Below are 13146 nucleotides of genomic sequence, written 5' to 3'. Positions count from 1 at the left end.
ATGGGTCTGAATGCAGGCGGGTCGTCAAAGAGTACATTAACAATGGTCTCTGTAATTCAGCGATGTAAAGTCCATCCTGTTGTATGGGTCTGAATGCAGGTGGGTCGTCAAAGAGTACATTAACAATGGTCTCTGTAATTCAGCGATGTAAAGTCCATCCTGTTGTATGGGTCTGAATGCAGGCGGGTCGTCAAAGAGTACATTAACAATGGTCTCTGTAATTCAGCGATGTAAAGTCCATCCTGTTGTATGGGTCTGAATGCAGGCGGGTCGTCAAAGAGTACATTAACAATGGTCTCTGTAATTCAGCGATGTAAAGTCCATCCTGTTGTATGGGTCTGAATGCAGGCGGGTCGTCAAAGCGGACATGGAGAAGGTTGAGGCCTTCCATAATGGATGCCTCTGAAGAATTTGCTGCATTTTCTGGACAAATAAAATCACCAAGCACAAACTCTAAAGGAAGTCTAAAAGCCAGAGCATCACATCAAATCCCGACCAGCAGAATGTGTTGACTCGGCCATGTTTTCCAGGTGGAGCAACACGGCATCCCAACACGGTGGCCTCGACCAGGGAGAAGAAGAATACCCGGTGCACAACTGTGACGGACGAGCTGGCCAAGATGAACATCTCGTGTCACGAGGCACAACACGTGGCCAAGGACAGAGAGCGTTGGAAGGAGCTCATTGTTGCCTTATGTCCCATCGGGGAGGAAGAGCTAGTAGGTCTTTAGTTAATGACACATACAGGCTTATGGAGAAACAGTATTGTGGACTTGCAGTGTTTCCATGGCTGGCATTGACAAAAACAACTTGGGGTGAGGGAGGCAGTCACACCCAAATGTTACAAGCCTTTTAGAAACAACACTGTCTCAGCAAGCAGGAAGTGCTGTCCCAGAATGCACTTAGAGAGGGTGCCAACCAATGAGGTGCTGACAGGTGAGATTCAGAACAATGTCACTAGTGGCTATGGGCTCCTGACTTGTTTACCTCTCAAGACAGCTGCATAGAGAGGTGTCCAAGCAAGACAAAATCTCTCTCTCCCCCCGCCCCATCTCTCTCTCTCCCTCCATGTCTCTCTCTTCTCTCATGTCCCTCGTCCCCCCTCCATGTCTCAGATGAGTCAGTGGTGCAGAATGTCACAGGGGAACCGTGAACAGTAACTGTGTTAACCGATAGACAACTATGTTGATCTGATAAACATCAAGCTGACATAGCAACACATAGCAACATCAAGCTGACATAGCAACACATAGCAACATCAAGCTGACATAGCAACACATAGCAACATCAAGCTGACATAGCAACACATAGCAACATCAAGCTGACATAGCAACATCAAGCTGACATAGCAACACATAGCAACATCAAGCTGACATAGCAACACATAGCAACATCAAGCTGACATAGCAACACATAGCAACATCAAGCTCATAGTGCAGCTTATTATTCCAGACTTCACCAGCAGGCATTTCATTCACAACACTGATACTGAATCATGTACACTGCCAAATAGTTTTTGTGGGGCATACAGTATGTGTGCATATACTATCTGAATCAAACCAGACAATGACCTCTACCCTCGTACATGTGACCATTTTGATGCAGGCTACGTCTGTCAATCACTCCTGCCTTCATCACTATGTACAGTAGCAGATTAAAAACACCTTGAAGACCATGTGCAGTAGGTACTGGAGGCAGCTCCTGCCGGGGTACTTCCCAGCCAGGTTTCTGGGGGACAGGTTGAAGAGGTTGGCCCCGGTCTCAGTGCACAGAGCATGGACCAGCATCCTCTTCCCTACGCCTCCAGGACCAGCCAGCAGCAGAGTCTTCATCAGGGGAGCCTTCTGATGGACGGACTGGGAACCTGGGAGGGGGGGAGAAAGCGAGAGAGCGAGAGAGCGAGAGAGCGAGAGAGCGAGAAAGAGAGAGAGAGGATAATAACATATAGATGGTGATGGTTAGCTGGTAGTAATTCTTACCATTGATGGCAACTGGGCCGGACCAGGATAGGACTGTATAATGTAACCTCCAGACTGCACCGAGCCAAGCTGTGAATACACTAGTAGCAGGACAACACAGCAGCAACCATGAACCTGTGAGACTAAGGGCTCTATTCAGTCTGGAAAGCTGAAGCGTTACAGATTCCAGACAGAGATGTAAAGGTCATTTCCCATTGAGACGACAGATGCAGCGTTTATGGTGAATGCAGTCTAAAGCGGGAACATTGTCTTTAAATTTCAATCACAGCGTAAAGCTGAACGTCCGCCATGCGGATTGAACAGAGCCAGAAGGTCACTATAGGTGTTTGTAGCCCCTGTGAGGTCCCTGAGGGCCTCAGCAGCAGCAGTGCTGCTTAACTGGTATTAACTGATTCAGACAGGTTAACCTCCTACCACAGCAAACAATAGTTGAATTACCCAGCTGGATGATGCTGGGCTGAGGCTGGGTTTAGGCTGGGGTTAGGCTGGGGTTAGGCTGGGGTTAGGCTGAGGCTGGGATGAGGCTGGGCTGGGGCTGAGGCTGGGGTTAGGCTGGGTTGAGGCTGGGGTTAGGCTGGTTAGGCTGGGGCTGAGTCTGGGCTGAGACTGGGCTGGGGCTGAGGCTGGGATGAGACTGGGCTGAGGCTGGGCTGAGGCTGGGGTTAGGCTGGGCTGGGGCTGAGGCTGGGATGAGGCTGGGGTTAGGCTGGGCTGAGGCTGGGGTTAGGCTGGGATGAGCCTGGACTGAGCCTGGGTGAGGCTGGACTGAGTGTGGGCTGAGTCTGGGGTGAGGGTGTGCTGAGGCTGCAGTGAGGATGCAGTGAGGCTGCAGTGAGGATGCAGTGAGGATGCAGTGAGGCTGCAGTGAGGATGCAGTGAGGCTGCAGTGAGGATGCAGTGAGGCTGCAGTGAGGCTGGGCTGAGAGTGCAGCATTGTGTGCTCTCTGATACTAACCGTATTTAAAGTCCAGGCTGGACAGAGGCCAGAGGGCCAGGATACAGAACGTGAGAGTAAACGCATCCAATCACAACACCCCTCCATTAACCTCTAGACCCAGAGACCCAGAGCAGGTGCAGCCGTGTAACCCTTATCCCCAGGAATCCCCTCCTGTCCCTGGGGTAGGTCCAGCCAAGAAGTCCCGCTCCTGCTGCCCTGACCGGAACTCATTAAATCTACAATAGCTGGCAACAGGCTCTGGCCTCTGTTCTCTCTCTCTAAGCTGCAGGCTGTTTATTGGGTTAGTTCACTCTCTGTTAGATCAGGTCACAGTGTTAGTTCATTAGGTACACTATGAGCACTGATTAGAAGACTACTCCTCCCATTAAGGTCTAATGATGATCTCTTTCCTGCTTCTAACCCATCTGGGACAGATTAGCCGATCAATTGACTAGTGCAACGTGCACTTGTCCTTTTCCATAGGAGATGAAATGTAGAAGCTTGAACAATAAGGTCAAACACAGCTTAAAAGAAGGAACACTATCATGTTCAAATGTTGTCACTTTCTTGTGAAAATAACAGACACCCCTGAGAATGAGATAGCAGCCAGTCTGGATAATTGGCTGTGAATCGCTAACAAAGGGAGTACACAGAGATATCTCTCCACCAAGGACACCATCTAGCCAGCCTCCCTCCAGTATCCAATGCTTATACTTCAGAAAACCAAACCCGTCTCTAAGGAATCTCTGAATCATCACAGAGTAGCTGAAACTGAGCCAACTCTTGGTGAGAATGAGAATAAAGTTCCGGGAACAACAAAACAAAACAATATCCTATTGTGATTAATTTCATAAAAATAGGTGGAAGCTTAGGCAGTGTTGTGTGTACACAGTCCAGATATAAATAAACTGTAGTATGTGAGGATGGAGGTGATGGTGGAGGTGACAGTGGTGGTGATGGTAGTGGTGGTGATGGTGGTGGTAGTGGTGGTGATGGTGGTGGTGTTGGTGACAGTGGTGGTGATGGTAGTGGTGGTGGTAGTGGTGGTGATGGTGATGGTGGTGGAAGTGGGGGTGATGGTAGTGGTGGTGGTGATGGTGTTAGTGGTGGTGGTGATGGTGGTAGTTGTGGTGATGGTGTTAGTGGTGGTAGTGATGGTAGTGGTGGTGATGGTGGTAGTGGAGGTGATGGTAGTGGTGGTGATGGTAGTGGTGGTGGTGGTAGTGATGATAGTGGTAGTAGTGGTAGTGGTGGTGGTAGTGAGGTGTAGTGGTGGTGGTGATGGTGGAGGTGACGGTGTTAGTAGTGGTGATGGTAGTGTTAGGGGTGGTGATGGTGTTGGTGGTGGTAGTGGTAGTAGTGGTGATGGTAGTGGTAGCGGTGGTGATGGTAGTGATGGTGGTGGTAGAGGTGGTAGTGGTGGTGGTGGTGGTGGTGATGGTGGTGGATGGGGTGGGGGTGGTGATGGTAGTGGTGGTGATGGAGGTGGTGATGGTAGTGGTGGGGGTGGTGATGGTGGTGGAAGGGGTGGGGGTGGTGATGGTAGTGGTGGTGATGGAGGTGGTGATGGTAGTGGTGGGGGTGATGATGGAGGTGCTGATGGTAGTGGTGATGGTGATGGTGGTGTTGGTAGTGGTGGTGGTGATGGTAGTGGTGGTGATGGTGTTAGTGGTGGTGATGGTAGTGGTGGTGGTGGTGTTAGTGGCGGTGGTGATGGTAGTGGTGGTGGTGATGGTGTTAGTGGTGGTGATGGTAGTGGTGGTGGTGGTGTTAGTGGCGGTGGTGATGGTAGTGGTGGTGGTGATGGTGGTGTTGGTGGTGGTAGTGAGGGGGGTGGTGATGGTAGTGATGGTGATGATGGTAGTGGTGGTAGTGGTGGTGATGGTGGTGGTGGTGGTAGTGGTTTTAGTGGTGGTGATGGTAGTGATGGGGGTGGTGATGGTAGTGATGGTGATGATGGTAGTGGTGATGGTGATGGTGGTGTTGGTAGTGGTGGTGGTGATGGTAGTGGTAGTGGTGGTGATGATGGTGGTGGTGATGATGGTGGTGGTGGTGGTGGTGGTGGGGGTGGTGGTGATGGAGGTGGTGATGGTAGTGGTGGTGATGGTAATGGTGATGGTGGTGGTGGTGATGGTAGTGGTAGAGGTGGTGATGGTGGTGGTGGTAGTGGTGGTGGTAGTGGTGGTGGTAGTGGTGGTAGTGGTGGTGGTAGTGGTGGTGGTGGTGATGGTGGTGGTAGAGGTGGTGGTGGTAGTGGTGGTGGTGGTGATGGTGTTGGAAGGGGTGGGGGTGGTGATGGTAGTGGTGGTGATGGAGGTGGTGATGGTAGTGGTGGGGGTGATGATGGAGGTGCTGATGGTAGTGGTGATGGTGATGGTGGTGTTGGTAGTGGTGGTGGTGATGGTAGTGGTGGTGGTGGTGTTAGTGGCGGTGGTGATGGTAGTGGTGGTGGTGATGGTGGTGTTGGTAGTGGTGGTGGTGATGGTGGTGATGGTAGTGGTGGTGGTGATGGTAGTGGTGGTGGTGATGGTAGTGGTGATGGTGGTGGTGATGGTGGTGTTAGTGGCGGTGGTGATGGTAGTGGTGGTGGTGATGGTGGTGTTGGTAGTGGTGGTGGTGATGGTAGTGGTGGTGGTGATGGTAGTGGTGGTGATGGTAGTGGTGGTGGTGGTAGTGAGGGGTAGTGATGGTGGTGATGGTAGTGGTGGTGGTGGTGGTGGTGGTGGTGGTGGTGGTGGTGGTGGTGGTGGTGGTGGTGGTAGTGGTTTTAGTGGTGGTGATGGTAGTGATGGGGGTGGTGATGGTAGTGATGGTGATGATGGTAGTGGTGGTGATGGTAGTGATGGTGGTGGGGGTGGTGGGGGTGGTAGTGGTGGTGACGAAGGTGGTGGTGATGATGTTAGTGATGGTGGTGGTGGTGATGGTGGTGGTGGTGATGGTAGTAGTGGTGATGATGGTAGTGATGGTGGTGATGGTAGTGATTGTGATGATGGTAGTGATGGTGATGATGGAAGTGGTGGTGATGATGGTAGTGGTGGTGGGGGTGGTGGTGATGGTGGTGGTGGTGGTGGTGATGGTAGTAGTGGTGATGATGGTAGTGGTGGCGATGATGGTAGCGGTGGTGGTGATGGACATCCACACCAGCCCATCCAGGCCTCTGGTAGTCATATTGCCTTTGATTAGGTCTGAGGTGCTGAAAGACATCCTCTTCTTCTCCAGGGTGGGTGGCCTGTTTGTTCAGTAACCCTCCCCTCTTCAGGAGCTCCATCTGGGGGTCCACGACGCTGGCGTAGGGGTGTGGGATGGAAATGGGCCTTAACGCCAGGTGACATGAGACGTGTTGGGGAGAAAGATCACGTCCCTTCAGGGTTGGGGTGAACGTCAGTGAGTTGTATTCTATTACCATTAGGATCCCTGGATTAGCTTCAGCCCAGTAGCTGCTTCTTGATGATCTAGTGGTGTGGAATATTCTATTCTGTTCTGTTATGTATTTCTGTTCTGTATTTCTGTTCTGTATTTGTATTCTGTATTTGTATTCTGTATTTGTGTTCTATTCTGTTCTATTCTGTTGTGTTCTATTCTATTCTGTTCTGTTCTATTCTGTTCTGTTCTGTTCTACTTTCCTCTGGTATTCTATGTTCTTCCCTGTACTGTTCTATTCTGGGTTCTGGCCCACTGTTACCTGACTCCCCTGTGTTCTGCAGCTGTAGCATAGTGGTGGCAGAGACAGTGACAGAAAGGCTCAGCCAGGAGAGACAGGCTGAAGGATCAAAGCTGCTGGTTAAGAGCAGCCAGGGTCACGCACAGTTCACAAGCCCCCCCCGCACACACACCTCTCACACACACCTCTCACACACACCAGATACACTCTGCCCTGAAAAATGTATGCCATGCCATCCGTGGCACTCTAGGGTTTCCGTTTCTGTCTCTGGGAGCTGTGCCACTCTTAATCCTTCCACAGCATTGAGACAAGGGCAGGGCACTGAGGTGGGTTATGAGGTGGTCATGGTCAATTTCTTGTACCTATCCTCTCAGTCAAATTGCTTCATAGGTAAGCAGTCCTGAACTGACTTTCATACAGACGTCATGAATTAACTCGACCTGTTATCATGGGCCATATGGCATCAAAGGAAGGTGGCTTTAAAAGAGGCATGCAAAACAGAACTGATCCAGCCCACACATCCAGATATTAGTGAGTAATGTTATACTGTATAGTATGTACGGTGTGTGTGTGTGTGTGTGTGTGTGTGTGTGTGTGTGTGTGTGTGTGTGTGTGTGTGTGTGTGTGTGTGTGTGTGTGTGTGTTGCAAGTACAATAAGTATGAATCAGACTAGCCAGGTTGTGGGGTGATGTGATCACAGTCACAATGATGAGAGTGGATGGGATGGGCTCTCTCTCACTCACCCAGAGGCAGGATCCCATAAAGGGCAATGAGCTGTCTGACGTCTGACAGAGAGGGCATGGGCTCAATGTCTGCCTGACGCAGGGTCGTACCCAGGTAGCTGAACTCACCTGGAGGGAGGGAGAGGGAAGAGAGGGAGGGAGAGGGAGGGAGAGACGAGGAAGGGAGTGGGAGAGAGAGAGGGGGGAGGGGGGAGGGAGAGAAGTCAGACATCCATCAGACAATAGTCTTGTTCTTTGAGGTATGGAATTTGCTCTTTGTACATTGGCTGATGCATATCTTCAGACATAAATCAACTCAGCAGAAACCTGTACTAATGAAACTAAGACATTGATTGGCTGTAATTCAGGAGCCTCTAAGGCATCTAGTTATACTGTGGCTAGAACTGAAATAACTCTTCTCCTCAACCATTCCAAACTCTCTCCCAACATCAAAGGCACAGTATGTGGATATAATTGAAACCAACAGTAACTGGTTTTGGGGAGCCTCTGGGGAGCCAGGCGCGTGTGTCTGTCTGTTCAACATGATAGAGTGTGGCGTCATCCTGACCCTTGTTGCAACACGGCCGCAGCGAGACATCTAGGGCGGGAGGCACGGAGAGAATGAGGCACAGGGTGGGATATTGAGTCATAAATCCCTGTGGAGATGAGGCAGGCTCCCTGTCTGATATCCAGCTGGCCCTACTAGACACTCGTGAGCAAACACACCTTTTCACACACATACCAAAGCACGCAGACACACACACCAAAGCACGCAGACACACACACCAAAGCATGCAGACACACACACCAAAGCATGCAGACACACACACCAAAGCACGCAGACACACACACCAAAGCATGCAGACACACACACACCAAAGCACACAGACACACACACCAAAGCACGCAGACCCACACACCAAAGGATGCAGACACACCAAAGCAAGTAGACACACACACCAAAGCAAGTAGACACACACACCAAAGCAAACAGACACACACACCAAAGTAGACAGACACACACGTATGCATGAACATTCATATAGCTGTAACTAAGGATTATCCAATTGACTGAAGCCAGACCTAAGTCACCGACATTTTATATATACAGCGCATTCGGGAAAGTATTCAGACCCCTTGACCTTTTCCACATTTTGTTACGTTACAGCCTTATTCTAAAATGTATTTAATACATTTTTTCCCTCATTAATATACACACAATACCCCATAAATACAAAGCAAAAACAGGTTTTTTGACATTTTTGGAAAATGTATATAAAATACATAACAGAAATACCTTATGTACATAAGTATTCAAACACTTTACTAGGAGACTCAACATTTAGCTCAGGTGCATCCTGTTTCTATTGATCATCCTTGAGATGTTTGATTGGTTGTAAAGGCACACACCTGTCTATATAAGGTCCCACAGTTGGCAATACATGTCAGAGAAAAAACCAAGCCATGAGGTTGAAGGAATTGTCCGCAGAGCTCCGAGAAAGGATTGTGTTGAGGCACAGATCTGGGGAAGGGTACCAAAACATTTCTGTATCATTGAAGATCCTCAAGAACACAGTGGCCTCCATCAATCTTAAATGGACAAAAATGTGGAATCACCAAGACTCTTCCTAGAGCTGGCCGCCCGGCCAAACTCAGCAATCGGGGGAGAAGGGCCAGAGTTCCTCTGTGGAGATGGAAGAACCTTCCAGAAGGACAACCATCTCTGCAGCACTCCACCAATCAGGCCTTTATGGTAGAGTGGCCAGACGGAAGCCACTCCTTAGTAAAAGGCACATGACAGCCCACTTGGAGTTTGTCAAAAGGCACCTAAAGACTCTCAGAACATGAGAAACAAGATTCTCTGGTCTGATGAAACCTGAATGCCAAGTATCATGTCTGGAGGAAACCTGACACCATCCTTACCGTGAAGCATGCTGGTGGCAGCATCATGCTGTGGGGATATTTTTCTGCGCACGGGACTGGGAGACTAGTCAGGATCGAGGGAAAGATGAACGGAGCGATCCTTGATGAGATAGAGATCAGAGAGATCCTTGATGAAAACCTGCTCCAGAGCGCTCAGGACCTCAGACTGGGGCAAAGGTTCACCTTCCAACAGGACAACGACCCTAAGCACACAGCAAAGACTACACAGGAATGGCTTCGGGACAAGTCTCTGAATGTTCTTGAGTGGCCCCAATCGAACATCTCTGGAGAGACCTGAAAATAGCTGTGCAGCGACGCTCCCCATCCAACCTGACTGAGCTTGAGAGTATTTGCAGAGAAGAATGGGAGAAACTCTCCAAATACAGGTGTGCCAAGCTTGTAGCATCATATCCAAGAAGACTCGAGACTGTAATCACTGCCTACGGTGCTTCAACAAAGTACTGAGTAAAGGTTCCGAATAGTTATGTAAATGTGATATTTCAGTTTTATTCGATTTTTTTATACATTTGCAATCATTTCTAAAAACTTGTTTTTGCTTTGTCATTATGGGCTATTGTGTGTACATTGATGAGGGGAAAAAACGATTTAATCAATTTTAGAATGCTGTAAGGTAACAAAATGTGAAAAAAGTCAAGGGGTCTGAATACTTTCCGCGCTGTATGCGTGTGTGTGTGTGTGATGTGAGTACTGTACCAATGTACTCAGAGAGCTTGATGTTCAAGGGTCTAATCAAGAAGCCTTCCAGCACCAGTTCTTCATACAGAGACTCAAGGGTTCTGGAGAGAGAGAGAGACACACACAGAGAGAGACACAGAGAGAGAGACACACAGAGAGAGAGAGAGACAGACACAGAGAGACAGAGAGAGAGAGGAGGGAGAGAAATGGAGGGAGAGAGAGTAAGACACAGAGAGAGAGAAGGAGGGAAAGATAGTAAGACACAGAGAGAGAGAGAGAGAGAAGGAGGGAGAGAGAAGGAGAGCGAGAGAGAGAGAGAGAGAGGAAAGAGAGAGAGAAAGAGAGAGAGTGTGTGGAGGGACAGACAGAGTGAGAGAGAAGGGCAATGAAAGTGAGAGATAAACATGAAGTAGAGAAAGGAAAGGAGAGAGAGAGAGAATGGTAAGTCGGGAGAGAAAAGAGAGAGGGAGAGAGAAGGAGGGAGGGAGGGAGGGAGAGAGAGAATGGTAAATCGGGAGAGAGAGGGAGAGAGAGAGATGGTGTTAAACTGAGGGCGGGGGAGCAGGTCACAAACACACTAATCCTTAACCAGGCCTACTGGAGTGGTGGTCACTCCATGACATCATACTCCTGCCCTCTGCCAACCAATCATCTGCTCCATATGGCAGACTGACATTATCAGACACTGACCTGTCGGCAGTCAGATCCTTCTCTTTCTTCTTCTTCTTCTTACTGCCCTTCTTTCCTTTCTTCTTTTTCTACAATGGAGACATAAGACTAAGCAGTGGAGGCTGGTAGGAGGAGCTATAGGAAGACGGGCTCAGTGTAATGGCTGGGATGGAATCAATGTACCAGAGTCAAACATGTGGTTTCCATATATTTGATCCGGTTCCATTTAATCCATTCCAGACATTACAACGAGCTGATCCTCCTACAGCTCCTCCCACCAGCCTCCTCTGGAACTGAGGGTTCTTCCAAAACCACAACCAAGCCGGCAGAGCAGCCTAGGAATGTCCCAAAAGATAGTCAGACATGCACAGAAGACAGCTGAAAACATTGAGATGAATCTAGCTCATAGCTCGACAGAATCGTCATACAGAGGTAACCTAAAACGAACAACATGGAAGATGTTGAGTTCAGAAAAAAACATCAGAAAGGAAAAACAGTCTTTGGGGATAACAACATGTTCCTGGTCTATAATAACACTCCTAGAGAGATGATCTTACACAACCTATGAAGCAAAATACATGTGTTGTTTCATTTAGTAAATACACCACCTCCCTGTTGCTATGAGAGGCTGTTCCTCTCACAGAAATATTGAAGAATTCCCCTCTCTTTCTTCAGGAATTTTAGACCACTGTGAAACTATGTTCAATCGTAGCCTACAATGCTGGCAGCAAACCATAAATTAACACCTCTCAAAGAACGAGCTATGATTATGTTGGATGGTTTAGGATTTGACATTCTTTGTATACCACATTACTTTCATTACAGTATGAACAAGACACAAACAAGCGATACATAGGCCTACTGATTCAATAATCAACACGCTCAGCTATTCTGGCTGAGGTAAATCACAAAATAATCTGCCAAATATGTCTTTGGAGATCCACATGAAAAAATACTATAGTATAAACTGGGTGGTTTGAGCCCTGATTGCTGATTGGCCGACAGCTGTGGTATATCAGACCGTATACCAGGTGTATGACAAAACATTTATTTTTACTGCTCTAATTATGTTGTTAGCCAGTTTATAATAGCAATAAGGCACCTTGTGGTTTGTGGTATATGGCCAATATACCACGTCTAAGGGATGAGTCTAGGCACTCCGCGTTGTGTCATGCTTTAGAACAGCCCTTAGCCGTGATTTATTGACCATATACCAAACCTCCTCATGCCTTATTGCTTAAGTACTCACTGTAGGGTTTTTGCAGACTTAACTGTATTATTCACTGTAGTCTATTGTTGTATACTGTAGTATTTACAGTTTACTATATTAGAAATACTGCAGTAAAATAAATAGTATATACTGTAGTGTTTTGTGGACTGAAGTATACTGTAGTATTTACTGTAGTGTTTTTGTGGACTGAAGTATACTGTAGTATTTACTGTAGTGTTTTTGTGGACTGAAGTATAGTGTAATATTTACTGTAGTGTTTTGTGGGCTGTAGTATACTGTAGTATTTACTGTAGTGTTTTTGTGGGCTGTAGTATACTGTAGTATTTACTGTAGTGTTTTTTCAGACTACTGTAGTATTTACTATAGTGCTTTTGTTTTATTATCTTTGACATAGAAGTGGGGGGCTTTCTCCTTGAGGAAAACAACATATTTTCCATAACCTGTAGGTAGGTAGGTAGGACTGGGGTCTGAACCGATAGGTTCAGTGTTTCTGCTCTTTTCTATAACCGGCAAGGAACACAATATATTTGACATGTTTATACTTGGCATGTAGATTTCTCAAAAATGTCTCACAGATTTGGCACAAATTGAGATATGGGGGAGGGGAATGTGCAGGGCATATGCAAATTGTGGGGATGAACTGACACTAGTGTAGAAATGTAATGACTGTTCTCATATCTACTTAGTTTGTTTGGAAAAGGACAGAGAAGACAGCTGTAAGGTACAATAAAATTACATTCACACCAACAGACAATGAGGCTGTCACGTTCTGACCATAGCTCTTTTGTATTTTCTTTGTTTTAGTGTGGTCAGGGCATGAGTTGGGTGGGTATTATCTATGTTTTCTGTTTCTATGTGGGGTTTCTTGTTTGGTCTGATATGGTTCTCAATCAGAGGGAGGTGTTAGTCATTGTCTCTGATTGGGAACCATATTTAGGTAGCCTGTGTTCTATTGTGTTTTGTGGGTGGTTGTCTTCAGTCTTTGTGTGTCTGCACCAGATAGAACTGTTTCGGTTTTCACTTTTGTTGTTTTGTAATTTGTAGTGTTCAGTTTTTTGATTATCATTAAATTAAGATGAACACTAACTACGCTGCGCTTTGGTCCTCTCCTTCCACCGATGAAAGCCGTTACAGAGGACAATGATTGATTACTTTCATTTCATTATATTAATTCATAACAATCATTTTCTTTTGAGATTACGGATGTCCATTTTATATTATTCCTACATTAAGCAATGGTAGAAATGCCATATGGAAGCTATTATTGCTTACCATACGAAATGTGTAATCCTTCATTCAACCGTGCATACGTCTGATCATATGACTTG

At 47.4% G+C, this 13146-nt stretch overlaps 1 protein-coding gene across 1 annotated transcript in view; it reads right to left on the bottom strand.

The window, feature by feature from the left end:
- Positions 1–1746: 1746 nt before the first annotated feature.
- The window catches only part of LOC129840409 (dynein regulatory complex protein 11-like), a 48570-nt gene continuing 37170 nt past the window's right edge, over positions 1747–13146 (bottom strand). The window contains exons 12-16 of the mRNA XM_055908256.1: positions 10609–10676; positions 9937–10019; positions 7791–7897; positions 7321–7428; positions 1747–1863 (exon numbers count right to left, since the gene is read on the bottom strand). Of these exons, the coding sequence (XP_055764231.1) occupies positions 1831–1863; positions 7321–7428; positions 7791–7897; positions 9937–10019; positions 10609–10676 (399 nt within the window). The 3' untranslated portion in view covers positions 1747–1830. The remainder of the gene's footprint in view (positions 1864–7320; positions 7429–7790; positions 7898–9936; positions 10020–10608; positions 10677–13146) is intronic.

This window comes from Salvelinus fontinalis, chromosome 41, assembly GCF_029448725.1.
Source record: "Salvelinus fontinalis isolate EN_2023a chromosome 41, ASM2944872v1, whole genome shotgun sequence".
Classification (NCBI taxonomy): Eukaryota; Metazoa; Chordata; class Actinopteri; order Salmoniformes; family Salmonidae; genus Salvelinus; species Salvelinus fontinalis.
Note: the sequence above shows the minus strand (reverse complement) of the source record. Positions and strands in the feature narration are given on the sequence as shown.